The following is a 26,299-nucleotide window of genomic DNA, read 5'->3' as shown; positions in this document are numbered from 1 at the left end:
ACTGTATCTGACCTCAAACCCTTAGATCTCCATATATGGATATATTTCAGAACCTGTTCTGACATTCCATATACATTCTTCGATGTCTCCCTTTTGACTTATACCTGTCAAATTTCATACTCTAGACGGGCCTGCCCCAAAGTTATTAGTGCAACCACGCCCAGCAGCTGGCGAAAAAGGTTCTCAACAGGTCCGGAAATTAAGGCCCGGCCCTACCTGGGCCCTCATCAAACCATGTACACTCCAGAGAATGTCTCCGCTACCACCCTTAGATCTCAATATATGGATCTGACCGGTTCTGACATTCCATATGTTGATCTGACCTCATCAAACCCTGTACACTCAAGACATGCTCCTTATATGGGCAGTACAGAATTCATTCCATGTTGATCGGACCCCCCCATGCCGAAGCGCCAGCGATCGCCCAGAAATCTGCCGTCAACGAGGCGTGCACGCGACCTCGCCGTTTAGGGTTTCACACACTATGTGCATACTTGTTGCTGTCAGGAGGAAACCACCTAACTCCATTTCCTGAAAAACATTTTGGTTCTGGTTCTTCCAGACAGCAGAGAGATGCAATGCAATGCATCCAACAGCAACATACGTGTATTTATTTTAAAGATTTTGCAGCGTCCCTTTCTTGATCTCTAGGAAGACTTGATTAGTTCACGTTATTATTTGTGCTAAACAACATCCATTCTCACCATGACTATGAGTGTTATGTTAGTGGGCCCCAGGGCCTCCAAGGTTTCTGGCTCATCGGTGGGCCGTCGATAGTGGAAGGTGGTCCCCGCAATCTCAAACCTTCGGGGCGTGTCGATGGTCAGCTTCCCATTGATAAAGTACTGGTCTCCTTTACTCTTCAGCACTGGGACATTGAGCGAGACGGAAAAGAGATTGAAGCAAAGTGATGGAACAAATGAACGTGATTCCACTTGTCCTCGTTTTGTGTTGCCAGTTGAAACCAGGAGCTGTGACATTAAATTGTTCCTCAGGATGACATAAACACAGACAATCTTAACAGTTTCTGTGGAAATCAAAGAAGAATACACTTCAGACCAAATGATATATTATCATTATGAAGGTACCTGTGACATCTTATTGGATAATAACGGTGTACTTCTGTCACTTCAAGTTCAAGTGTCCATTAAAAGTTAATGATGACAGTGTAACTTAATGAGCTCCTACCCAGGTAGTTGAGGGACACGTTGAGCTCCTGTATGTGGATGAACACTGATCCTTTAGGAATTCTGACCACCTCCTCATAACCTGAAACCCACGCACACACGCACGCACGCACACACACACACACACACACACACACACACACACACACACACACACACACACACACACACACACACACACACACACACACACACACACACACACACACACACACACACACACACACACACACACACACACACACACACGGTTCAATGTGGATACTTTTCTTTTAGTGTCTACTTACACAGAAAGACATATAGGAGAGCAGGGAGTAATGTATAAAAGCTACTTTAGTACTGTTTAGCTCTGTGAGTCTCCAATGGAATAAGCAGCGTTGACGGATTCCAACCACATTCCTGGGCAGCAGGTCTCAGTGGCTCAGATCAGTGCTAGAGCGAGAGAGCTAAAACGTACTAGAGACCATCAACTCGTCTTCTCTCCCTCTCTCCTTTTCCGACACCCTTCCTTAGTTTTTACTCTTTCGTCCCTTCTTTTCTGTACACTCGTCTCTCCCTCCACCCTTTCCTCTCTCTTCTCTTCTCTCAGTTGCTATGCGGCCCGCCAGCCAGCTGGTCATCTAGCCAGGCACTGCAGCCCTGTAAATAACTTCAGCTCGTTAGGAGGAGGAACGGTCGGGTGGGAAGGAGGGGCTGGGGTGGAGACAAATACAATAATTCCTTCCAGCACTGTGACCGCAGAGGAAAGGAGAGGCTTGGCCCCTGACCTTTCCATGGAGCTCTGGAGCGGCTGGACTAACCCAGTTCTGGGCCCAGGTTTCTAGACACAGAGCGGGAGGCGAGGGGTGTGGGGGGATGGGGTGTTTGGAAGAACAGCAGAACTGAGTATGAGGTTTTTGGCCACCCGGCCTGGCCTGGGAAGAGGCAGCGCGAGAGCGACAGAGACAGATAGAGATAGAGAGAGAGAGAGAGAGAGAGAGAGAGATAGAGAGAGAGAAGAAAAGGAAGGGAGGGAGAGGTTCCTCTGTTAACAATCAGGGTCTGTGTGGTAAATAGAGAGCCAGCGATCTATAAACCCCCGGCCCTTGACCCTCCAGTAACCCTCAACGCCTGCCAGAGTCACAGACTGGACGGACACACGGTGATTGAGCAAGAGACCGCTCGCTTAAAAATAACACTGTCACATCACAAGCAGTTAAAGAAACCTAAAGAAACCTTGCCTATCAATAGGTGTCCTGGAGAACACATGTACGGTACACTATACGTATGTCCAGAAATGACCTTTGATGTTTCTGGAATCCAAAAGCATCAGTAGATTCTCTAATGGAAAACTTAGCATTTTTTGCATTTTATGGTACATTTCTAGTGGTTTGGCCTGGTCTGAGGGTCATAAAACACTTCGCTCTACGTGATATGCTATGTGTTAGCTGAACATTGACAGCATTGGAGATACTCTGATGATATAATATAACTCAATTCAAGACCATAAACATAAAAAAACATATCATTATGGTTTTGACTTGAGTTGCTATTCATTGACAGACAACCCCCAGCCCAGATCAGTTGGCTTAATGCTTATATCAGAGAGCTGCTGTAGACATGATGACTGAACGACTCAAACCACACATCCCTGCTGTTGCCCAAGTCCCAGCTCTGCAGCATGGACACTGGGCTGGTGTTGGAGAAGGGGGTTAAAGATTGGATGACTGAATGATTGACTGGAATGGAATGAGAGATATGGGACGGGATGGGGGAGCTATAATGGCCCGTGGTGGTGGGGTCAATAAAAGTGGTCAATAAAAGTATTGATCTTGGATAACGTGTCAAATAAACCTCAGCTTGAACTTCAGGTCAGTACTAGATATTCAGCGGAGGTATCTGGAGGTACCACTGGGGCTAGTCTGGCCACTGTGGTCCAAAGCATGGCCCCCTGCCCAGCCTGCCCTAGGGTGTGTTCACTCTGAGGCGTTGTTGGAAGAGGGTGAGCGGTGCTGACAGTGGGGAGACTCTGGAGTTGGTGTTGCGGGGGAAACGGAGCCCAGAATAGTTCCCCACAGCGGCCGAACCTCAAGCCACACGGGTTGGACCTCACCTAAATCTGTCTGCCACGTGTCCCTGGGTGGCTGGCAGATATAGAACAAACCATATATATATATACAGTACATGCATGCCCTTCATACACAAATATATGTACTACTGCTGTTTACACAGGCATCCACAAACATAGAAATACCCCATACAAAACACACACACACACACACACACACACACACACACACACACACACACACACACACACACACACACACACACACACACACACACACACACACACACACACACACACACACACACACACACACACACACACACACACACACACACACACACACACACACACACACACACACACACACACACACACTTACTTACTTCCCGGAAGACAGACCTCATCTACTTAATTTTGACTGTGGTGCCTTGAGAAGCCATTTGGCCCAGAGTGGAGTTGAGTATCAGGTACCTGCATGATGTTAGCCTACACAGTGCAGTCTATAATGAGAGACTAACAAACTTCCAAGGCCCTCTGTTAGAACTCCTCAGGAGGGAACAGTGAGTCAATGAAGTTCCAGAATAGAGCGCTTTATGTTTTTATGTTCTTGTCATCATGGCCAAAGACTTAGGATGACTTAGAGCCTGTGACTGACAAGGCTAACATCCTGCACTGCTGGTTTAAATAGCATGTTTAAATCTGGACTGTGTTACTATGTTTAAACAATATTCAATCGCTAACCATTTATCATCAGAAACACTATGGCACACCAAGACAGTACTACAACAGGCGTTAACTGGTATGTAAGAGATTGTTCACCAGCTACAGTGTGTTTTATTTCATTTCAGCTTGATCAAAGTAATGCCTGTACTGTAACAGACGGCTGTGAATAGAACTCTTATGTGAACAGACAACTGTGGGCTACGTTCTGCATATCCAGGGTCTTCTAATCCAACAAAATGTCAGAATTCCAAATACACAAGATGCATGTGTGCATTGTTGGAGAGCGGCACAATTATGTTGTGTAACATCTCAGGGTAAAAGCCTCACGTTAGCCCCTAATCTCATTCTCGGAAGCCTGGAGACTTTTCCAGAACTGAAGTCTGCCCCCCCCCCCCTCTCTCTCTCTCTCGACTGAAAGAAGGCCAAATTAGAGTTTTTATCTTGTCTTCACCATCTACAGAGCATCACCCACACTGAGACCGCCACACATGTAATTTAAACCTTTTTCTTCTGTCTGAGGTGCAGTAACAAAGCAGCCCTACAGTCTTTATGGCTATACAGTAGGGTTGGCTATACACCTGGCTTTAGTTTTTTAGTGTTGAGCAAAGGTATCGCTGACACTGAAGCAACGGTTTGGCTGGAAAACTATATTTCGACTATGGTTCCCAACCTTTGTGGATCAGGGTCCACTTGAAATTCTCCAAAGTGCTCGAGGCTCACCCTTCTGACTACATAAGTGGTCAGATGGTTGGGCTGCGTGTATTTTCACTTGTAATATCCTCACGACTCACAGGTTGGGAATCGCTGGATTAGGGAGAGAGGCATAGAACGAGAGAGAAACAGTGAAAAATATGCAGCGACAGATGTGGAATACAGAGAGACAAAAAGACAAGCAGACAGAGTGAGGGAGTGTCGGTATCTTTAGCGTCGTACCTCCTTCAGGCAGCGAGTCGTTGAAGACACCCTCGATGGCCTCACAGCTGCTTCCGTCGCCCCCGCAGTTCCGGCAGCGGTCCTCGCGCACGTCCGAACCCAAGATGCGGTCGCAGCCCACGTGCTGCAGGGCAGGCAGGGAGGAGATAGGACAGGGTCAGGGTCATTTGGGGGTCGGGGGGGGGCAGGCGGGGTGTGAGAGGGCAGTTAAGAGTCTAGAGGTGAAAGGTATCAGGGGTCAGGTTGAAGGATTGTCTCTTGATGTGTTCCACACGTCTCTTCCAAAACAGATGGCCAATCCGGTTTCTCTTCAGACATAATCGCTTTCATGACAATCTGAATTCCTTTTTGACAAAAATACCCACATCAGTCTAATACTTTCGCGTTGAGATCAGATCAGTAACTGGTACTTCCTAATCTAGTTAGCTAGTTACCAATACTATCATTCTCAGATACTATTTGTGTTACTTATATTTTAAGGACTTCGGTGTAGTAGTTACAAATTGCATTGAGTTGTAAAACGGCAGCTTTGGGTTCAGCTGAACAACTGTGTCTTTGACATGTCAATTCACAGTTCAAAATGAAAGCCAGCCTTAAGAGTGAATCATTTTAATGCTTGATCAAGAAGGTCAGATGGGGTTTATTGTTGGTATCGGCCGCGAACACAGGAGTCTATCCCTGTTGCAAAGCGCAGAGACGGATTGCTGAGGAGGAGGAGTGCATGCCTTTTGTCCGACGGGGCATAGGTCCGATTCATTGGTCCCATCGACTACCTTCCCCAAACCCTCACACTAAACATAACCGCGAGCACGGTGCAGCACACCTAAACCTAACCCCAACCCTCTCCCGACCTCCAGCGCAGACCCTCACCCTAACCCTAACCTCCCCCGAGGCAGCACACCTAAACCTAACCCCAACCCTCTCCCGATCCCCAGCGCACCTCGGACCAATGCGCGTCGGATCATTGCTCCGTCGGATCATAGTATGCCTCCCGAGGAGGAGCACCACACCTAATCAAACCCATGACCTTGAGGGTGAAAGGTGAGAGCTCTACCGACTGAGCTACCCGCTCACAAATGATTATCATTAACCTCCTAGGCAGTGGCAACTTTGAACAGTCAACTTAAATGGTTGGGACCAGCAACAGACCCCTAAAAAAGAACACATTCCCTTCCGTTACTATTGGCGGGATCGTGAGGCCAGTGACCGTCCCTCAGCCCCTACGCTCATTCAGGACTCAGGAGCTCCAAGATGAGATCACGTACAGCTCCCCTCCCACTGCGGTGCAGAAACGGTGCATGGTTTCCACCAGGAACGCTGCTTACCCTTTTCTGCACATCGTATCCAAAAAGTGAAGGTCCGCGAATGAGCTAAACTAATTTTAATTTAGGAACGGACAAGAAAATCCAAGTTCACACAAATCCTTTAACACGTGTGCAAACACCATGTTCGGACAACGTTCTGACAGACAAGACCTGAAAAACAATCAATGTGTGTGTGTGTGTGTGTGTGTGTGTGTGTGTGTGTGTGTGTGTGTGTGTGTGTGTGTGTTCGTGTGTGTGTGCGAGCGTTCGTGCAAGCGTTTGTGTGTGTGGCTGTGTGCGCGATCGTGCGTGCGTGCGTGCATAAACATTTTACATGTCTTCCCTTTGAGACTGAGTCTGCACAAAAGATTGAGCAATGATGTGACAAATGTTTGGACATGCAACACTGATTATGTTCCAGGACCATGAGGCACTGAGAATACGATGCATTCTAGCACCCCCACCTATCACAGAGTCATGTTTCCTTTTGCACAGATTTATGTCTCAATTGTCTCAGTGCTCCTGAAAACTTTAACCCCTCTCCTCATCTCCATCCACATGTCCCCTCCTGAGACAGATTTGAACTGAAAGGTGGAGTCATTATGGGAGCATGGCTTTCACCTGGGTTCACCTGTTCCTATCGCTTTCACAGATGTTTCAAATGTTTGCTACACTGACTTTTGACCAAGTTGCTGCTAAGGAGTTCTCTCTGGTTCGCCTCTGCAGCACCATGTTGGTAGCATATGTTCCCCTGGCTATGTGCCCCCCCCCCACCCCCTGTTTCTCCCTCTATCCTCAAACTGCACCATGAGGTTGCAAACAAAGCTCGCGGGTTTCTCCTCCAATGTGTCTGAATTTTTATGCACGCCATAAATACTATAAATAAGAAAGGGAGAGAGAATGAGTCGCATATTAAATTACAAACAGAGAAATCACAAGAAAGAGAAAAGTATGCATCGGGCAAGACAGAAAAAAAGAAGATGCAGAGTGGCCAGAATAGAAGTGAGGGAGAGTGAATGTGTATAGCAGCCAGCGAGCAGTGTAGACAGACTAACAGCTGAGCCGGAGGGTCATTGAGTTCTTTAACTGAGCAGAAAAGAGTTGGGTAGTGCAGTGAGAACAGTACAGAGACACGCACGCACGCGCGCACGCACGCACGCACGCACGCACGCACGCACGCACGCACGCACGCACGCACGCACGCACACACACACACACACACACGCACACACGCACACACGCACACACACAAACACACACACACACACAGAGAAAGGAGGAGATGTAGAAGGAGGAGAGGAGGACAGAAAAGGGCTGTTGATAAACAGGGGGGGGGGGTAGTGCTTAATCATCAGAATGAGATCCCACTTTGCTCTACAAAACTCCAGGAAACCACAGAATAACAATTTGGATGTTTTGTGGTTAAGTGTTGTTCATGGTCTTGTTTTTTGTTCCTCCCTGCGTGTCCCTGCAACCACCCCCCCCCCTCTTCTGTCAGAGTCCAAAATCAACAGGAGGAGCAACTATCACCAAAGTATCACCATCTAAACTATGCACTATTAACACCAGCTACATTCTTAGTTCTGCAACATATGGGTTGAACCTGGGAGCCAAATTATATTGCTAGGCTTGTTTTGTAGTGGATCCCCACAAGACAGGGGTGCCAATATGTTTTAATGAGTCTGGGTCCCAGGACCACACTTAATTTCCTGTTTAGGTCCCAGGCTGGAAATGTTTTAAGAAGCCTTGATCTACGTCAGTGGGTCTGACTCCAGGCAGACCCCCCCCCTCCCCCCCAAAAAAGTTGAATCTGGCTTTATCGTTATTTAGCGGTGAGAGAATTTGAATGTCAATAAAAGAAAACTACTACCAATGAGGCTGCTGTTTTCACTTTGTCACCTGATCATGGTTCAACAGTAAAATGTGTAAATCGGATAGTGCACGGATGGAACCAAATGGACCCGTAAGGTCATTTCGTTCCATTTTGTACACTATCTGATTTAAATGAGCAATGAGGGTGAGGGAATGCACAACTGGAACCAAATGGACCCGTAAGGTCATTTGGTTCCATTTGTCCACTATCCGATTTAAATGAACACAGAATTTCAGAATTTCTCTGGAAAACTACGAGAGCGAGTGAGCGTTCACAGATGGAACCAAATGAACCCGTATACACATTTGTACACTTATCTCATGGAAATGAACACAGGATTGTGTACACTATAAACTACACACTACACAGTGACATGTTTTGCAATACACTGTAAACTACTCATCACATGCACTGTATCTCCACATCAACATTTCAATCACACACACGCGCGCACACACACACACACACACACACACACACACACACACACACACACACACACACACACACACACACACACACACACACACACACACACACACACACACACACACACACACACACACACACACACACACACACACATGCTCATAGTCACACATATGAAAACCTGTCAACTCACCTTGCATTCTCCATTTACACACACATCTAAAGTTTCATCTCGGCAAGGTGTGCCATCCACCACAGCCGGAGCACGCTCAGTGTAGAAGTTGTATCCTTCCGCCAGACAGTTTAAAGAACAAGACTTCACCCCTCCTAGACACACGCACGCACACACACACAGAGAGATAGGCAGACATGTAAAAACACAAATACATACTCATACTGTACACAAAAAGACATAACATAAATAGTTAATTAATGTTCTCAAATAGTAATTTTATCAAATCTATGTTTTTCAAAAATAATTCAAGAGTTTCAAGACTTTTCAAAATGGGAATCAGAGTTGGACCCAAAGCATCTGGCATCGGTTAGGCTCTATAGAAAGAAAGCCATTTATGTTTTACACAACGTTCGCTCTGCTGCGTTGAGTTAACAACATTACTCTGTTCATTCAAACAGAGAAAACAAACGGCTCCCACAGGATGCATTTTGACATGCTCCAGTGACACCACGCCGCTGTAAGAAGGCTTTGTACAGTGAGTGAGTATGAACTGTATACTACAGTATGAACTGTATACTACAGTATGAATGTGTCCTGCATTCATACTGTATACTACAGTATGAATGTGTCCTGCATTCATACTGTATACTACAGTATGAATGTGTCCTGCATTCATACTGTATACTACAGTATGAATGTGTCCTGCATTCATACTGTATAATACAGTATGAATGTGTCCTGCATTCATGCTGTATAATACAGTATGAATGTGTCCTGCATTCATGCTGTATAATACAGTATGAATGTGTCCTGCATTCATACTGTATACTACAGTATGAATGTGTCCTGCATTCATACTGTATACTACAGTATGAATGTGTCCTGCATTCATGCTGTATACTACAGTATGAATGTGTCCTGCATTCAAGAGTCTAAGCAGCGGGTCATCTTGTTACTACAGAAAGGCAATGTTGGGTATATCTAGATTCCCAATACTCCTGGATTAGAGTAGTTGCCTAACAATGGCACACAAATATCATGCCAACTTTTCAATATTTCCGCAAGTGGCATGTCACTCACTGTCACTGCCCTACGGGTTGTGACAGAGTCACTGCCCTACGGGTTGTGACAGTGTCACTGCCCTATGGGTTGTGACAGTGTCACTGCCCTACGGGTTGTGACAGTGTCACTGCCCTACGGGTTGTGACAGAGTCACTGCCCTACGGGTTGTGACAGTGTCACTGCCCTACGGGTTGTGACAGTGTCACTGCCCTACGGGTTGTGACAGTGTCACTGCCCTACGGGTTGTGACAGAGTCACTGCCCTACGGGTTGTGACAGAGTCACTGCCCTACGGGTTGTGACAGAGTCACTGCCCTACGGGTTGTGACAGAGGCATGTCACTCACTGCCCTGACAGGGGCTATACGAGGTAGAATCACCAGACCAGGGATCAGTGATGTAACTGTTGTTATACACACACGTACCCCCCCTCTCCTCCACCACCACACACACACACACACACACACACACACACACACACACACACACACACACACACACACACACACACACAGAAGACGCTCTCAACCACAACAACTTACAATAAGAACGGTAAACACCAAGGGCCAGATTCACAACGGAAATATACGACCAGGTGTAAATGAAATGCTTAAAGGATTAATCCGTCCGATCAAGCTCACGAGTCAGTCAACAAAGGTGGCGTAATGCCTTCATTTGTGCGCCCATGTATCTCATTTCGCCTCTTTCCCAAGCTAATCGCCTGGTGTCGCCTGGTTTAATGGAACATCCACGCGCATTCCACGCCATATAAGGCAACAGGAAATATCTGTCCTCTGATGAAAACCATCATCACAGCCTGCAAAATGCACAGATCTCCAAGCTCCACGATGCACCACATGAGCTTGTAGAGCAGTTTATTTTGACAGGGAGTCCAACCATGAAACAGCAACCAATGGGTGCGAAGAGGGGCACAACCATGGGCGGGACTTGACAAAGGGTGAATTGCACACTCGCCTTTGCAAAGGTAAAAAGGATATCCGATAAAAAAATTATCAGAGCTGCATTGATTAATGGGGGGAAGACTGTCCTTTGGATTCACACACTGTTGTATAGGCTATATCTGAATCATGCCTATGGGGAATTAATTTGTTCTGGACACGTAGCTTAATTGTATCGGATCACCAGCTGACTTTGACAGGCAGGTCTCTCGCACGACAGACTAATTATATATAATTATAAACGAAACGGACGGAATGATAAAAGCCCTTTCTACTGATGAATTGTGCACTGCACCTTTGCAGAGGTAAAATCCGATAATTTTCATTATTTGATTTATTGATTACTGGGGTGATTGATTCCCTGCCCTGCACTGCCCCACTACATCGGATTTGGAAAGCAAATGGAATAATGGACATGGACACAGGACAGATTTAATCCATTCCGGACCAGTTTCGCCTTTTTTTTTCTTTCTTTTTTTTCTTGAGGGATTAATCCGTTTTTGGACGTCAGAAAAGCTAGATTTAATCTGATCCAACTAGCTGTTTCCTCATCAAGGTCAGAGTTATTAGGCTATTCTGTGTACGCACGACGCAAATGGAGGCAGATATGGTGCTCATGCAGCAATATATGGCACGATAGTCTATTTAAATCATTATGTGAAACTTTAATTGGCTGCAGTCTGTCAACATGCTGAGCGACCTAATAATTCATCTCTGAATGCAACTACATAGCCTACAAAATAAATACAAATACAAACCAGTGAAATTTGCATCAGCATAGCATAAGCTAAGCAGTTGAACTTGACACATTTTCTTCTTTTATGTATGTGTGTGTTGACAAATGCTGGGTACATACATATCCTTTTGAGGTTTGGGGACTATTAATTGATTCAGCATGAAGACTAAAGCCTTCTAAATAAATATACGCATGCCTTGATCACTGGTACACCACCCTCCGACCTGAAATGTGCGGATTTTACGACGGCCAAGTTCAAGTTCATGAATTCCACACGTAACGTGGCAATACTCATAAATGTCCGTACACTCACGGTATGAGCGTAAACGGCATAAGGAATCTGGCCCCAAGAACCTACACCTTATTGGTCAAGCCAGAGACCTACTCAGTGGCCTTGTGGTTAGAGTGTCCGCCCCCGGCCGGGTCATACCAAAGACTCTAAAAATGGGACCCAGTGCCTCCCTGCTTGACACTCAGCATCAAGGGTTGGTTTGGGGGTAAGTCCCTGCGACATACAGTACTAGCGTCATGTCCAGGGGGTGTACTTGTACATCAAGCTGCGTCACGCTACAGAAACAGGAGATAGGCTCCTGCCCTATGGGCCTCATGGCTCGGCAAGGCTACTTACTTACTAGCCTGAGCTAAAGTGTTAGGTTTCTGGTCTAGAGGGGCAGGTCGCGGCTGAGATTTGCGCACGCCCTGATTGGATCTCATCGATCTGTCCGTCACCCCCGGCCCCTCCTCTCCCCCCTAGTGCAGCGCTACGTCACATCATTTGGAGCGACGCCCACCCGGAAGGGTTGACTCCCACTTTTAGACCAGAGCGGCCAATGCGTTCCTCCAGGCTTTCAATTTTTGCACCAAAAAAAATGAAAGCCTGGTACCGAGGCTACTTACTTACTTACAGAGACCTACACCAGTGGCCAACAAAGCCAAATGTACGCACACACGCGCGTGCGCGCACACACACACACACACACACACACACACACACACACACACACACACACACACACACACACACACACACACACACACACACACACACACACACACACACACACACACACACACACACACACACACACACACACACACACACCTTTTATTCACCAGCCTGCAAGGCTGTCTTGGTTTCCATGTCTGAGTTATGGCCAATCACTTGCCATAAGCGAGCAGCAGGAGGAAGGTGCTAAACCCTCACTAATTCCTACCTGGAAGAGGAGCCGTACGAATGAATGCCTACTGTACGTGTTTAGTATGAGAGGCCCCTGAATGAATGCCTACTGTACGTGTTTAGTATGAGAGGCCCCTGAATGAATGCCTACTGTACGTGTTTAGTATGAGAGGCCCCTGAATGAATGCCTACTGTACGTGTTTAGTATGAGAGGCCCCTGAATGAATGCCTACTGTACGTGTTTAGTATGAGAGGCCCCTGAATGAATGCCTACTGTACGTGTTTAGTATGAGAGGCCCCTGAATGAATGCCTACTGTACGTGTTTAGTATGAGAGGCCCCTGAATGAATGCCTACTGTACGTGTTTAGTATGAGAGGCCCCTGAATGAAAGGCCCCTGAATGAATGCCTACTGTACGTGTTTAGTATGAGAGGCCCCTGAATGAATGCCTACTGTACGTGTTTAGTATGAGAGGCCCCTGAATGAATGCCTACTGTACGTGTTTAGTATGAGAGGCCCCTGAATGAATGCCTACTGTACGTGTTTAGTATGAGAGGCCCCTGCGGTCAAGTGGTTGGATGAGGAGGTGCTTATTATACTGGTTCCTGGAGGATGCTGGAATTAATTGGTTACTACATCCTTATGTTCACATAATGATGCACGCATGTGCACGACTGCACGTCCACACCATAGACTGTAAAAAAATAGGTACACACACACACACACACACACACACACACACACACACACACACACACACACACACACACACACTTGCAACTAAAAGCACTCATTTAGATATGCGCAGCACAGCTTAAGTCGATTACTCAATTTTCTCTCCGTTCATTTTCATTTGAGCTGGATGGATTATGGATATATAATATATATCTACAATCCATCCAGCTAGCCAACAGCTCTACTTTCTTTTTTTTTTTTTTTTTTTTTGTCAAATATGTTTTTATTAAACAGATTATAAATTATTACAAACATTATGATATGAAATACTTTTTTTATGAAACAAAATGAAAGAAAAAATAAACAAGACAAAAAAGAGAAAGAAATCAACAGCTCTACAATTTGAGTGGCTGTTGAAATCACTCTAGCCTGTGTTTGTTTGTGCTGGCAGTGGTGAAGCAGGTACAGTATGTACTGGGAAAACTTGAGACAGACAGAGAGAGAGAGAGAGAGAGAGAGAGAGAGAGAGGGAAAGAGTGAGTGAGGTGCACTGTGCAGGGCAGGGATAACTAGCAGGCTAGAAGACGACAGTGGTGAGACCATGGAAAACTACAATTCCCAAGGTGCCATGCTTTGCCAGAACAGTCCATAGTAAGAAAGAGGCTTGGGGCAGTGTGTGTGTGTGTGTGTGAGTGTGTGTGTGTGTGTGTGTGTGTGTGTGTGTGTGAGTGCGTGCGTGCGTGCGTGCGTGCGTGCGTGCGTGCGTGCGTGCGTGCGTGCGTGCTTGCGTGCGTGCGTGCGTGGTAAAGTCTCCAGAGGCCCAGTGGACTCTAACTTGGGGGGGACTTATGTATGGACTCATGGCTGAATGTGAAGACTGCTGGACTGTGCACAACAATGTGCACTGGCTCACAAATAATATATATATATACTCTGCAGATCTTTTAATGAACTGTCGTCCTTGGCCGTCTGCGATGAGAGAGAAAGGCCGTCTGTGGCTCAAGTGAACAGAATGGAGAGAAATGTACAGACAAAGACAAATAGAGAGAGACATGCAGAGACAAGCAGAGGTGAGAGGAACTGCCTGGCCCCGTGTCTGGCTGCATAACAGCGAAAGAAAGACAAAGGGAGAGAGAGGGAAAGAGTATAAGACTGCAGAATGTTCAAGGTCCAAGGTTGTGCTTTATTGTTACATCTTGTGTACAGGTAGATAAGAGTAAAATGTGTTTTTGTTTGGCTTCCTTCAGACAATGCAGCAGCATAGATAACATCAAACAGCAGACACAGCAAAGTGAGCAAAAAAAAGGGATAGAATATAATAAAGAGTGCAAAAAAGAGCAAAAAATAGTAAAAAAAAAAGAGTATCATATGTACATGTGCATGTTTTCCCTGTAGTAGCTAAGTTAGGTGAACTTTGTGTGAACTTCACAGTAGGCTATGTTCCATATATAATGTACAACAAATGCAGAGGCCGTATAGAGAAAATAGGAGAGCGGTTTCAACGAGCCTGTTTGTGTGTGTGTGTGTGTGTGTGTGTGTGTGTGTGTGTGTGTGTGTGTGTGTGTGTGTGTGTGTGTGTGTCTGTGTGTGTGTGTGTGTGTGTGTGTGTGTGTGTGTGTGTGTGTGTGTGTGTGTGTGTCTGTGTGTGTGTGTGTGTGTGTGTGTGTGTGTGTGTGTGTGTGTGTGTGTGTGTGTGTGTGTGTGACTGTGTGTGTGACAGGGTGTGTGTGTGTGTGTGTGTGTGTGTGTGTGTGTGACTGTTTGTGTGTGTGTGTGTGTGTGTGTGTGTGTGTGTGTGTGACTGTGTGTGTGACAGGGTGTGTGTGTGTGTGTGTGTGTGTGTGTGTGTGTGTGTGTGTGTGTGTGTGTGACTGTGTGTGTGTGTGTGTGTGTGTGTGTGTTTGGTGGTGGGTAAGGGTAGATGGACATGAGAGAAGTAGACGAGCAAGGTAAAAGGCAGAGTAGGAGAGAGAGACGAAGCGAGTGTAGGGGGGTGGGGGGGGGGGGTAATCTGGCCTTTAGCGCAGGGCAGAGTCTATGGCACTGCTCGTATTTTAACAGCTGCAAGGGATTTCCATTGTAAAATCAGCTGACTTGATGAAAGGAGCACTTGTTGCCTGAAGTTGGAGCAGGCCAGACCCAGCCATCTCTGTAAGCCATTATGTTATTGGAGGGGGCTAGATTAAAGGCAGTTATGTCGTCGAAACTATTTATCTTTCTCGTCCAGTGTAGCGCTCATCAGGCTCAAGGAATTTTCTCGCAAGGCACCGGGGGATGCGTGGCTTCGCAGAGCCAGCATCTGCAGAGCAGACAGGAGAGAGGTTTGCCGTTTGCAGCGTTCCTTCCCTCTCCCACTCTCCACCCCCTTCCCTCCTCACTTTGCTCCTCTGCTCACCGTTCTAGCTGCTTCCATCGACACTCCTGCTCGCTCATTCTTCTCTGTTCACTTTCACTTTCCCTTCACTTATCCTCTCATGTAATATACATGGTTCTCTGCATCTCTCGGGTTCGGGTGCGTGCGTGCGTGCGTGCCTGCCTGCGTGTGTGTGTGTGCGTCTTAGGGTCATCCCCCTTTAGTGGGGGTGAACCTTGAAAGAGATCCCCACTGAGAAAACAAATCCACACACGCTCACTCACACTGCTGCAATTACATCTGTAGTGATGTAACTGTTGTTGGGCGCACAGTTGTATCCCCCTCTCCACCACACACACACACACACACACACACACACACACACACACACACACACACACACACACACACACACACACACACACACACACACACACACACACACACACACACACACACACACACACACACACACACACACACACACACACACACACACACACACACACACACACACACACACACACAGTGGGATTATTTACTCACCCCCTCTGTAAGGTTTCCAGGTGTAGAATTTCCCCCGGAAAGGAACACTGTCAAAGTCAGAGCACTGAATCTCCCGGAAATCCTGAGAGCCTGTAGGGCACTCCTGTAACACAGACAAACACACACGCATGCACGCACACACGCACAACCACACAAACACACACACACACACACACACACACACACACACACACACACACACACACACACACGGGGGCACACACGGGCACACACGGGCACACACGGGCACACATGCACATACACACGTACAAGCACACACAATCACACATTCGTGCAAAGACAAATACAAAATGTCAATGATGATTATGTAAGTAAGATGAGCGTAATGACAACAATGATACAGAGTAGCGGGACGTACGTCAATATTGCAGGATCGGAAGCGCTTCCTCTCCCCCAGACAATATTTTCCACCAATGGTTGGCCTGCAACCAGACAGACAGACAGACAGACACGCACACAGGAGAACCAGGCCAGTGAGACACATCTGAGGACAATTTAACGAGAGCTCTCCTCCGTCATATCGCCACAACTGTGGCTTCTGCTGCCAGCCTGCATGGTTTCAATCTGCTCTGTCTGCCCTTTTATTGCCCCATTGTCTCTCACAGATCGTCACTGCGATACAGGCAGAAGATTTATTATTTTATTCTCAATCGTGCCATAACATACAGTTTATAGGATATGAAATCTTTCAGAAGAAAAGCATTAAAAATAATTGAAAGGTTATTAAGAAATCCCTGAATTTGATTAATTTACTGAATTTAACATTATCCAGACAACTGGAAATAGGTCGGAATTCCCTTACCACAGTAAGAAGTAGGTCGGGAGTGGCTTATTGTCGGTATCAGCCGGTAACACGCAGGAGTCTATCTCCGTTACAATGCGCTAGACCCCTGCCCTGGGAGGGGACAGGGGTGGAGCGCCACTGAGGTGGAGCGCCACTACCATCAGCTACCATGCAGTACTTCCCACACCCAAGCCGTGCTACTCATACGCTGAGTAGTTGGCGGTGCCTGAGATTGAAACCATGAACTTGTGGTCCAAATGCGAGAGCTCTACCAACTGAGCTACCCGGACACAGTCACTTACCACAGCAAGCAATCAATCATATCCGCTTTATATATATATATATATATATTATTTTTAATTATTATTAATTATTATTATTATTATTATTATATTATTTAATATTTTCAAGTCATATTGAGTCAAAAATAGCATACAAAAATGAGTATTTTACACCTCCCTCCCCCCAGAGTTCCCGCTCCGAAAGAGCCACAACCCTGGTATCTCATACCATTAACAAAACATTGGAATAAAATGCACATTAATATATTCAAAAATAGAATAATATTACAATATTACAATCACAATACTCATAATAGCTCTTCCGTTGCTCCAGACTGTATATGATGGAAGCATTTGTAAATTGCGAGAGGCAACAGTCTGGCAACGCAAGACTAATCATAAATGCTCACAAAAAACACAGTAAACATACGAATCTAATGTTGTACAGTTCTGTGTGGAATGTTAGGGGGTAAAGTGTAAATATTGCATTTGCTTACAATTACAAGAGAGAGAGAGAGAGAGAGAGAGAGAGAGAGAGAGAGAGAGAGAGAGAAAGAGAGACCTTACCTGGGACTGTCACAGTGTCTGATGGAAGAGGAGACACCTCCTCCACAGGTCCTGCTGCACTCCTCCCAGGGAGACCACAGTCCCCAGCCCCCGTCCACGCCCTCAGGACGGGTCCCATAGGCCACACACACCCTCTTGTAGCACCACTGGAATACACACAAGCACACACATACATTATATACAGAACATAACCAAGGTTCCAGCACCACTGAAGCAATAGGCTATTAGTATACAACTACAACTGGATGACTTTCAAAAAGTTCATGATAGCAACAAAGGACTGAGCTGAAAGGCATTGGACAGTCCCACCAAATTAAATACACGTGAACATTACCCAGTGGTAAAATGGCTTTGAATTTGACGCGGCTTATACTAAATCGCAGTAGTTAGGGTTTTAATTTTCTAATTTATCCATCACCCAGCAGCCGACAGTGAAAACCATCATTGCTTTTACATTTTATTATAGATGTTAAATAGAATAAACATTTTATGCACATCAAGGAAAAATGGTTGATAGCGGATGTTTTCGATATCCTGATCTGATCACCTGGTAGATCAAAAAAGGTGGTTGCCAATATATACGTATATTATACCGTACCCCTTTGTCAATGGTGTTGGTCTGGCATATGGTTCCCTCTGCGGCGGGTATGCTGCTGGTGATACAACGGTTGCTCTTGCTCATGCACCACAGCTCAGTGCAGACTTCCTGTGTGTGTATGTGTGTGTGTGTGTGTGTGTGTGTGTGTGTGTGTGCGTGCGTGCGTGCGTGCGTGCGTGCGTGCGTGCGTGCGTGCGTGCGTGCGTGCGTGCGTGCGTGCATGCGTGTGAGAGAGTGAGTGAGAGAGAGTGAGTGAGAGAGAAGGGTGAAGAGACGAGGGAGTGAGAAAGAGGGACATAGAAAGAGAAAGTCAGAGAATTAGAAACAGATAAAAGAGGGGAGGGAGAGAAAACAGAGAGCAAAGCTGTCAGAGTCCATATACGCTTATTACAGAGAGAGACAACAGTCAACGGTGGATCCACTGACCCATAGAGCAAAAGGCAGGGACTATGGTTCAACTCCCTGCCCTGCTCCCACTGGTGCTAAGGTGTTTAAGGGGCCTTGCAATGGCTATAGCATATGAGGACTGTATTTTATTATAAACACATGCTCGGACCACATAGTATTAATAATAATGAGTCCATAAAGTACTATGCCATTCCAGATGTCCATTCGCTCAGCGGCCGGCCCCATAAAGTTGACCGTCCAATAAAGCAGATGTTATTCAGTAAAGGTAGCTCACATGATTGTTCATGAAGACTTGGTAGTGAAGCCAAATAAAACCAGAGGGCCACAGAAAAGGAATCAAGAGTCAGAGGCAATTGGATATTCGCCATGGCCAATATTATTGAGTCAACATACAGTAAGCACATGTAAAACACTCTGCGCCTGGCATCCATATTTTGGGCATGTCATTATACAGTATAGGTAGGGACATCCCTAGTATCAATATTGTATCCATATCATGATATTAGACTGGATATTGTCTGTGATTTGGGATATTGTACTCTTGATATGGCATAAACGTGTTCTATAAAATATAAATAACAGATCGGCAGATGCTCAAAATCAAATGATCAGAATCATAGAATATTCCACTCTTATGTTCTTAGCTTACGTATGATACATGATAACAATTATTCTTATGTATATGATGTATTGCCATGTTTTTTTGTTCTTGCTTAATGTAAATTGTAAATTGGATCGGGAGCAAAAAAACGTGATCGGGACATACCTAATTATAGGTGAAGTTAAAAAGAAGTTAAAATAACAGATCTACAACGCTCACATGTTGTGAGCATGTTATTTTCATCACGGGACACAATCGTATGACAAAGTATGAAGTAGGGATTAAGTTTAAGGGACATATATACACCAGTTTATGATGAATAATAAGAGAAAATATAGTAGGCCTTTACTTTGAGTGATCCATCTTTTAAGTGATCAAAATAATTGAGAAAGAAATGACCATAAGAAGGTATAGGCAATGATAAGGGTTGAAGGATAAATGAAAGGTGAAAACAAAGAAGAAAAAGTACACACCCCATATTTACACTGTCGAGATTTGACACCGTATTGGAAGCGGCACTGTTCGTCTGCGTCGTAGGCCTGTCCCGGTGCTGTGGTGGGGTACACAAACTCCTGCTTGGGGGGGACGTTGTTCAGACAGGAGCCCATGCCTGAACTAAAGAAAGACGAGAGGAAGGTGAACTGAGGGTGACAAGAGCAGTTAGGAATACAACAATGCTCATCTGGATCTTTGACAACCTACAACTTAACCCATTTAGGTCTAAGAAATGTCTTCTAAATCATGACAGTTTTCTGAAAAACCTTATGTTTCTGTGTCAGTGGTGCTCAATATTTAATGTCAAGGACCCCAAAAATGATGTAATATACCTCCGCCCCCCCAGAAGCAAATATTTGAATTAAAAATGTTTGCTGTGGCACTGGCGGCGTGTTCCCTCCTCTGCGTCATCAGTGCCCATACCCGAGGCGGGGGTTGGCGATAGGGCCTTTCTGTGTGGAGTTTGCATGTTCTCCCTGTGTCCCCTAGGGTAGATACCCTCACAAAAACATGCCGTAATCCTGGTCTCTAAAACTACCTCCCCCTGGCCAGCCGGGGCGCCTGATGGAGGGGAAAGGAACTGGTCGGAATAACGTGTCCCTTCCACGCGCTACGTCCGGCCGGGGAAATTCCCCTCTGTCAGGTGAAAAGAAGCAGCTTGGACTCCTCATGCATAGAAGGAGGCATGAGGTCAGTCCGCTGCCCCCCCAGGTTGGCAGAGGAAGTGTAGCGCCCAGGATTACATTAGATAATTGGCACTGGGTGAAAAGAAAACTGGGTTACAAAATCGTGGGATAAAAAAAAATATATATATGTTTGCTGTGAAACAATCTATGTTACAAGCTCCTACAAGCTCATAGACCTACAAGCTCATAGCGCGGCACAGAGTGCCGCGCTATGAGCTTGTAGTTCTGCTATTTTTAAATAGCTAAAGTGTAACATAATGCTTTAAAACACCAAAAGGGGTTCCCGACTTCCCGCCCAAAATGAGTTGAATGAATAGGGCCCTCTGTGTTGTCAGGGTCAGTTAATCAGCACTTATCAATATCAACTATTGGTTATTTTCATGCACTCACTCCAGGAAGTTGGTGATGTAATCCCTGCTGCAGGCGGACCAGACAAAGGGGTTGGTCTTCATAGTGATGTGGGCCGCCATCAGTTTGGCCGTCTCCTGACTCCGCGACCCACAGGCGTTCCCCACACCGTCATGGTTCATCCCAAACCTATTGGTAGGGACACATCAGTGGTGGAAAAACTACACTATATCAAAATGTACTTGAGTAAAGGTACAAAAGTATTGGCATCAAAATGTACCACAACTAAAAGGACTCATTGGCACAGAATGTCCGTTTCACATATTTTCAAATGTATACAAATCTTTTGAAAATAGCAAATCTACAAGCTCAGTTAGCTTGTAGATCGGCTATTTTCAAATGGCCTATAGGGCTGAAATGGTTGCCCGGTGTCGAGTCGGTCGGACCCACGCTCTGGACAGGGCCCTATACCCATGATGATCCATATATGGAGCTGGCCTGTTCTGACATCATTCTGACGTCTGCATAGACTCCATATTTGGGCATGCCTGACAAAGAACTCCAACGGGCACCACTCTATCCATCCATCCATCTTCAACCACTTATCCGTAGTCGGGTCGCGGGTGCAACATCTCCACCAGAGAACTTCCCTCTCCAGAGCAACATTAGTGACTTCCTCCTGGGGGATCCCGAGATGTTCCATGGCCAGTGAGTTGATATGTTTCCTCCAACTGCGCCTTGGTCTGCCCCGGGGTCTCCTCCCAGTGGGACGTGCCTCGAGGACCTCCCTAGGGAGACACCCAAGAGACATCCCAACCAGATGCCCAAACCACCTAAGCCGGCTCCTTTCCAGGCGAAGAAGTAACGACTCTACTTCGAGTCTCTCTCGCGAACTTCTCACCCTATCTCTAATGGGTATGCCAGCCACCTCATTTCGGCCGCTATTAATAATAATAATAATAATAATGAGTAGAAGAAGTAGAAAAGTTTAGGAAATTGTAATTACTAAAGTAAAGTACGAATACCTCAACATTTTAGAGTACTTAGTTACTTTACATCAATGGTCAGGACACATGGGTAATATTGTGAGACAGTGTTAATCGTTAAATAGGTCAACTGGAATAAGATGAATGTGGATTACAGTAGGATTTAAGGGAACTGAAACCATTAAACATTGTAGTTAGACCGGTGCCCGGCTGTAGAGCACCAAGTCAGTAACGATGGAAATTGGAGATCCATGCCCCCCCCGGCTATAGTGTTACTATATTGAGTTACTATAGCACTCAAATTGACTGATGCATGAAATAGAACATGGCTTTTAATCCTTTGATTATTAAAAAAAAAAGTGAGCAATTAAGTAACATCATCTAGGAACTAAGGTTCATGGATGTACTTTTTCTGAAGCGGGGGCAAAACAGGAACGTGCCTGCAACCAATTCTGGGTTCAAAAGATCACCAAACCAAATTTTAAATAGGCAGCAATTTACATGCTGTTATAAGTGGAGTGAGGGTTACTGATATAAACTTTAACTGTCACACATAACAAATATACTCTCTGAAGATATAGAATAGCGATTTGAAGCGCGTGCACACACACACACACACACACACACACACACACACACACACACACACACACACACACACACACACACACACACACATTATTAAAGGCCAGTTAGGTTGTCTAGACAGCCCAGGGGTCTAAGTACTAAGCAGCCTGTGCAGTTCAAAGCTACCTGGGTTAGCCAATGCATCCACCATCTGTCTAAATACCTCCCAGTCCTGTGTGCACTCATAGCTAAATGGCAAACTCAATTACTCTGAGCAAACAGGCCACTTCCCAAAAATGATACCGGCTTGCACAGAAAAACTTACAACATCAGACCTATAGGTTTGATTTATACTTTGTTGCGCACCATGCTGCACGCCAAAAATAGCACATCTACAAGCTCACATTCAAGTAGCTCACAACAAACTTTTAATTGTGCAATATACTATCAAGTAAATAAAAGTTCTGATTGCGGCACAAACACAACACAACCATTGCCATGGAGGTTGAGGTAGGCAGAGAGGTCGATGTACACCAGCACCACACATAAGTTGTTCCACTGGCATATAAATAGTGCATGACTGAAAGAAAGTATATAATATATGGCTATTAACACATTCTCAATTGATGGAAATGACTCACGGTGGTGCAACTTGCAACTTACATACGCTCTCTCCTCCTGGGTGATGTAGCAATCTAATCTAAATGCCATCTCTCTTGAGGTACATACAACCTTTGGGTTAAGACCCAAATTAGAAAATGTCCTGATATTTTCTTTGAATATCATATAGGTTGTTGTTGCCTAACCCTATTCCCTCAAACCTATGAAATACAAATTCTGTTTTAAATTTGCATAGCTTCAATTAAAGTTGGTAGGGAATCACAGAATAATTTAATTGTCCCAACTAATAATTGAATCAGTCTGGAAAAATAGCTGGTTAGTTTTCAAAATTCTCTGTTCTCCAAAGCTTATAAAGGGGTCAGATCTGGTAGACTGACAGCTGCAGCAATCCCTCCTATCAACTGCAATAATAGCACTGAAAAGCATCAAGCTCTTGGTTCCCTCATCTGTGTACTGCTTGACAAAAATTACATTTTCAGTTGAACATATGTAACACATTAGCTACCAAAAGTCAACATTTTGTAATGTCAAGCTACAGTAATATTAGCAAAGCCAGAGCAAAGCTAGCAAGCCTTTCAGCAGCACTGTTTTAATGTGTGTGATCCTACACGTGAGCATTTTTCTCCATGTGGTGACTGACTATAACAAAATAAAAATGGAAATGAGGATGTTTTCCCAAAATCTAAGTACAAGTTGGGCATGCACTATAGTAAATCATTGTTTCATAGAACATGATAAATCATTTTCAATTAGTGTCTGAGTACCCAAGAGGCCAATAGCAAGAGGGGCCAACTTTGCATTACTTCCTGTATCTGCATGAAGGGGCGGACACATTATTAGGAGACGGGAAGAATGTTGGAGTCTGTTAAATTCCAATGGGAGAGTGAACGTGAACACAGCTTCTGAACCATTCTTTAACTCCATGGTCACTGAACTAAATAGTGGTCCCAATCATCATAAGGCACACAATATTTCCAATATATTCATACTAAAATGGCTTCTTTTAGCGAGACAAATCAGGAGAAACTCTACTTTGTTATCGACATTTCTTTATCCCAGCAACAAACTCTCGCGAGATTTGAGAGGAGTCCGGAAGTCTCTGCCCATCTGCAATTTGAAGGATGACACATAGGGGGCTCTGGCCCCATATTTAAGATGAGAATATGTGAATAATATTCAAATATTCACTGAATATGTGAATATTATAGCAATGGACATTTTTTGGTGAAATAAAATGTGTGTTCCAATGCTTAATAATGATATAATTTTCCATAACTGTCTTAGACTCTTGGTTTATGGGGGCTGATTTCCGTTGTCAGTGTTGTTGTCAGCCTGGGGAGGTGGGAAGGTCGGGGAGAAGCAAACCACGCCTACTTCATTTAGGAGACCATTTGTAGGCTTTGTGTACCATTTCGCCTCTCGTTCCAATGAAGATCGTCCCTTCTTTTCTTTATAAATGAATAATCTTTGGTTGTACATAACTTCATTGTCTGATGGAACTTTCAGGGAGATAGTACAAATGGGTACCATTGTGACAGAGTAATGCCCACAGGTGAGTCTATAATAGTTCACGTGTCGTGCACACATACCATAAAGTAAATGGTAACTACTGTATTTAAGTACAATGTTGAGGTATTTGTACTTTACTTAGTTGAGTATGTCAATTTATTGGTACTTTTATTCTACTCCACTAGATTTCAGAGGCAGATATTGTACTTTTACTCCACTACAATTATTCGACAACTTTAGTTACTATAGTTACTTTGTAGATTTTGATTATTCGGCCATTTGAAAATAGCAGATCTACAAGCTCACAATGCGTTGCGATGTGACGCATTGTAGATGTGCTATTTTCAAAAGTTATTCTACATTTGAAAACTTTAAATGAGAGTACTCATTCTTTCTACTTTTGATGCCAATACTTTTGTGCTTTTAACCCTTTAAAGTAAATGTTGGATTCTGGACTTCCACTTGTAACAGTGTATTTCTATATTGCAGTATTTATACTTTTACTTAAGTAAAGAATTTGAGCACTTTTTCCGCCACTGCTGAAACTGTACGTTACTCACGTGTGTCCAATCTCGTGAGCAATGGTGAAGGCTGTTGCCAGGCCAATGTCTTCATTAATACTGCAGCTTCTCTCTGGCTCGCACATACCTCCAACAGGGGCCAAACCTAACACACACACACACACACACACACACACACACACACACACACACACACACACACACACACACACACACACACACACACACACACACACACACACACACACACACACACACACACACACACACACACACACACACACACACACACACACACACACAGCATCAATGATGTGATAATGCAAGCTTCGAGTGCTCCGTGAAGCTTGGCCTTGTGGTTCGCTGTATGCACACAGTGCTGTGTGTTGAGCTGTGATTGGTCTGTGGGAGACAGGCGTACAGACAGTGACACAGATAAGCCCTTCTAGATGGCTAGGCCCCTTCAGCACCACGCCATGAAAACTAAAACAACATAAATGTTCCTTAAACTGTAAGTATCCATATCCAAACAGGGTTACTGTAAGTCTGATGAGGCTCCGTTAAAGGACCACTTCACCACTTTTAAACCCATCTTCACGTAATAGGTCCTCAATAATAATCATGATAAAATACCACCATTCTTTTCTACTCAGTCTGTGTCTCATAGGAGGGCTGTGGGCAGTTCGGAGACTCTCATCCCACCACCTCAGTTAAGCAAACTGCCTAAAAAGTATACATGTACAACAGTGTCTCAGAAAGTAGAGCGGTTTGATCCTCGGCACCTACAGGCTGCTTTGTGCTTAAGTGTCCTTGAGCAAGACACTTAACCCAGAACTGTTCACTACTGAGTCAAAGGCAGAAAACAAATTTTGCTTTGCTTTGAAAATACCCCAAATTTACACTGAGGCCTCTTTTAGACGGGGACCATCTCCATATAACACGTCAAAGTCCCGTTGCGTTCTCATTTTTTCTTACCCTTTACACGAGAACGCACACATTATGATATGATGTGCTATTTTGCTATACTGTCGCTAGGTGGCGATAACGGGCTGCCAAATAGACAGGTCACCCACGTACAAGAAGAAGAAACCTTCACGCAAGCCTGCGCAACACGGCTCTGGGCGCG

The 26,299-nt window shown here is 45.0% G+C and overlaps 1 protein-coding gene across 2 annotated transcripts in view; it reads right to left on the bottom strand.

Annotated features, from left to right (window-relative positions):
* The window catches only part of adamts10 (ADAM metallopeptidase with thrombospondin type 1 motif, 10), an 83,954-nt gene that overhangs the window by 13,061 nt on the left and 44,594 nt on the right, over positions 1 to 26,299 (bottom strand). For both annotated transcript variants that reach the window (XM_083767750.1, XM_083767749.1), the window contains exons 10-20: positions 25,213 to 25,318; positions 21,012 to 21,158; positions 19,914 to 20,055; positions 18,432 to 18,539; positions 17,834 to 17,979; positions 16,560 to 16,623; positions 16,181 to 16,283; positions 8,693 to 8,826; positions 4,894 to 5,017; positions 1,189 to 1,269; positions 705 to 868 (exon numbers count right to left, since the gene is read on the bottom strand). In XM_083767750.1, coding sequence (XP_083623876.1) covers positions 705 to 868; positions 1,189 to 1,269; positions 4,894 to 5,017; positions 8,693 to 8,826; positions 16,181 to 16,283; positions 16,560 to 16,623; positions 17,834 to 17,979; positions 18,432 to 18,539; positions 19,914 to 20,055; positions 21,012 to 21,158; positions 25,213 to 25,318 — 1,319 coding nt within the window. The remainder of the gene's footprint in view (positions 1 to 704; positions 869 to 1,188; positions 1,270 to 4,893; positions 5,018 to 8,692; positions 8,827 to 16,180; positions 16,284 to 16,559; positions 16,624 to 17,833; positions 17,980 to 18,431; positions 18,540 to 19,913; positions 20,056 to 21,011; positions 21,159 to 25,212; positions 25,319 to 26,299) is intronic.

Source organism: Protomyctophum parallelum (genome assembly GCF_964188405.1).
Source record: "Protomyctophum parallelum genome assembly, chromosome: 6".
NCBI classification, from domain to species: domain Eukaryota; kingdom Metazoa; phylum Chordata; class Actinopteri; order Myctophiformes; family Myctophidae; genus Protomyctophum; species Protomyctophum parallelum.
The sequence above is the reverse complement of the archived record's forward strand: the minus strand, read 5'-3'. Positions and strand labels throughout refer to the sequence as shown.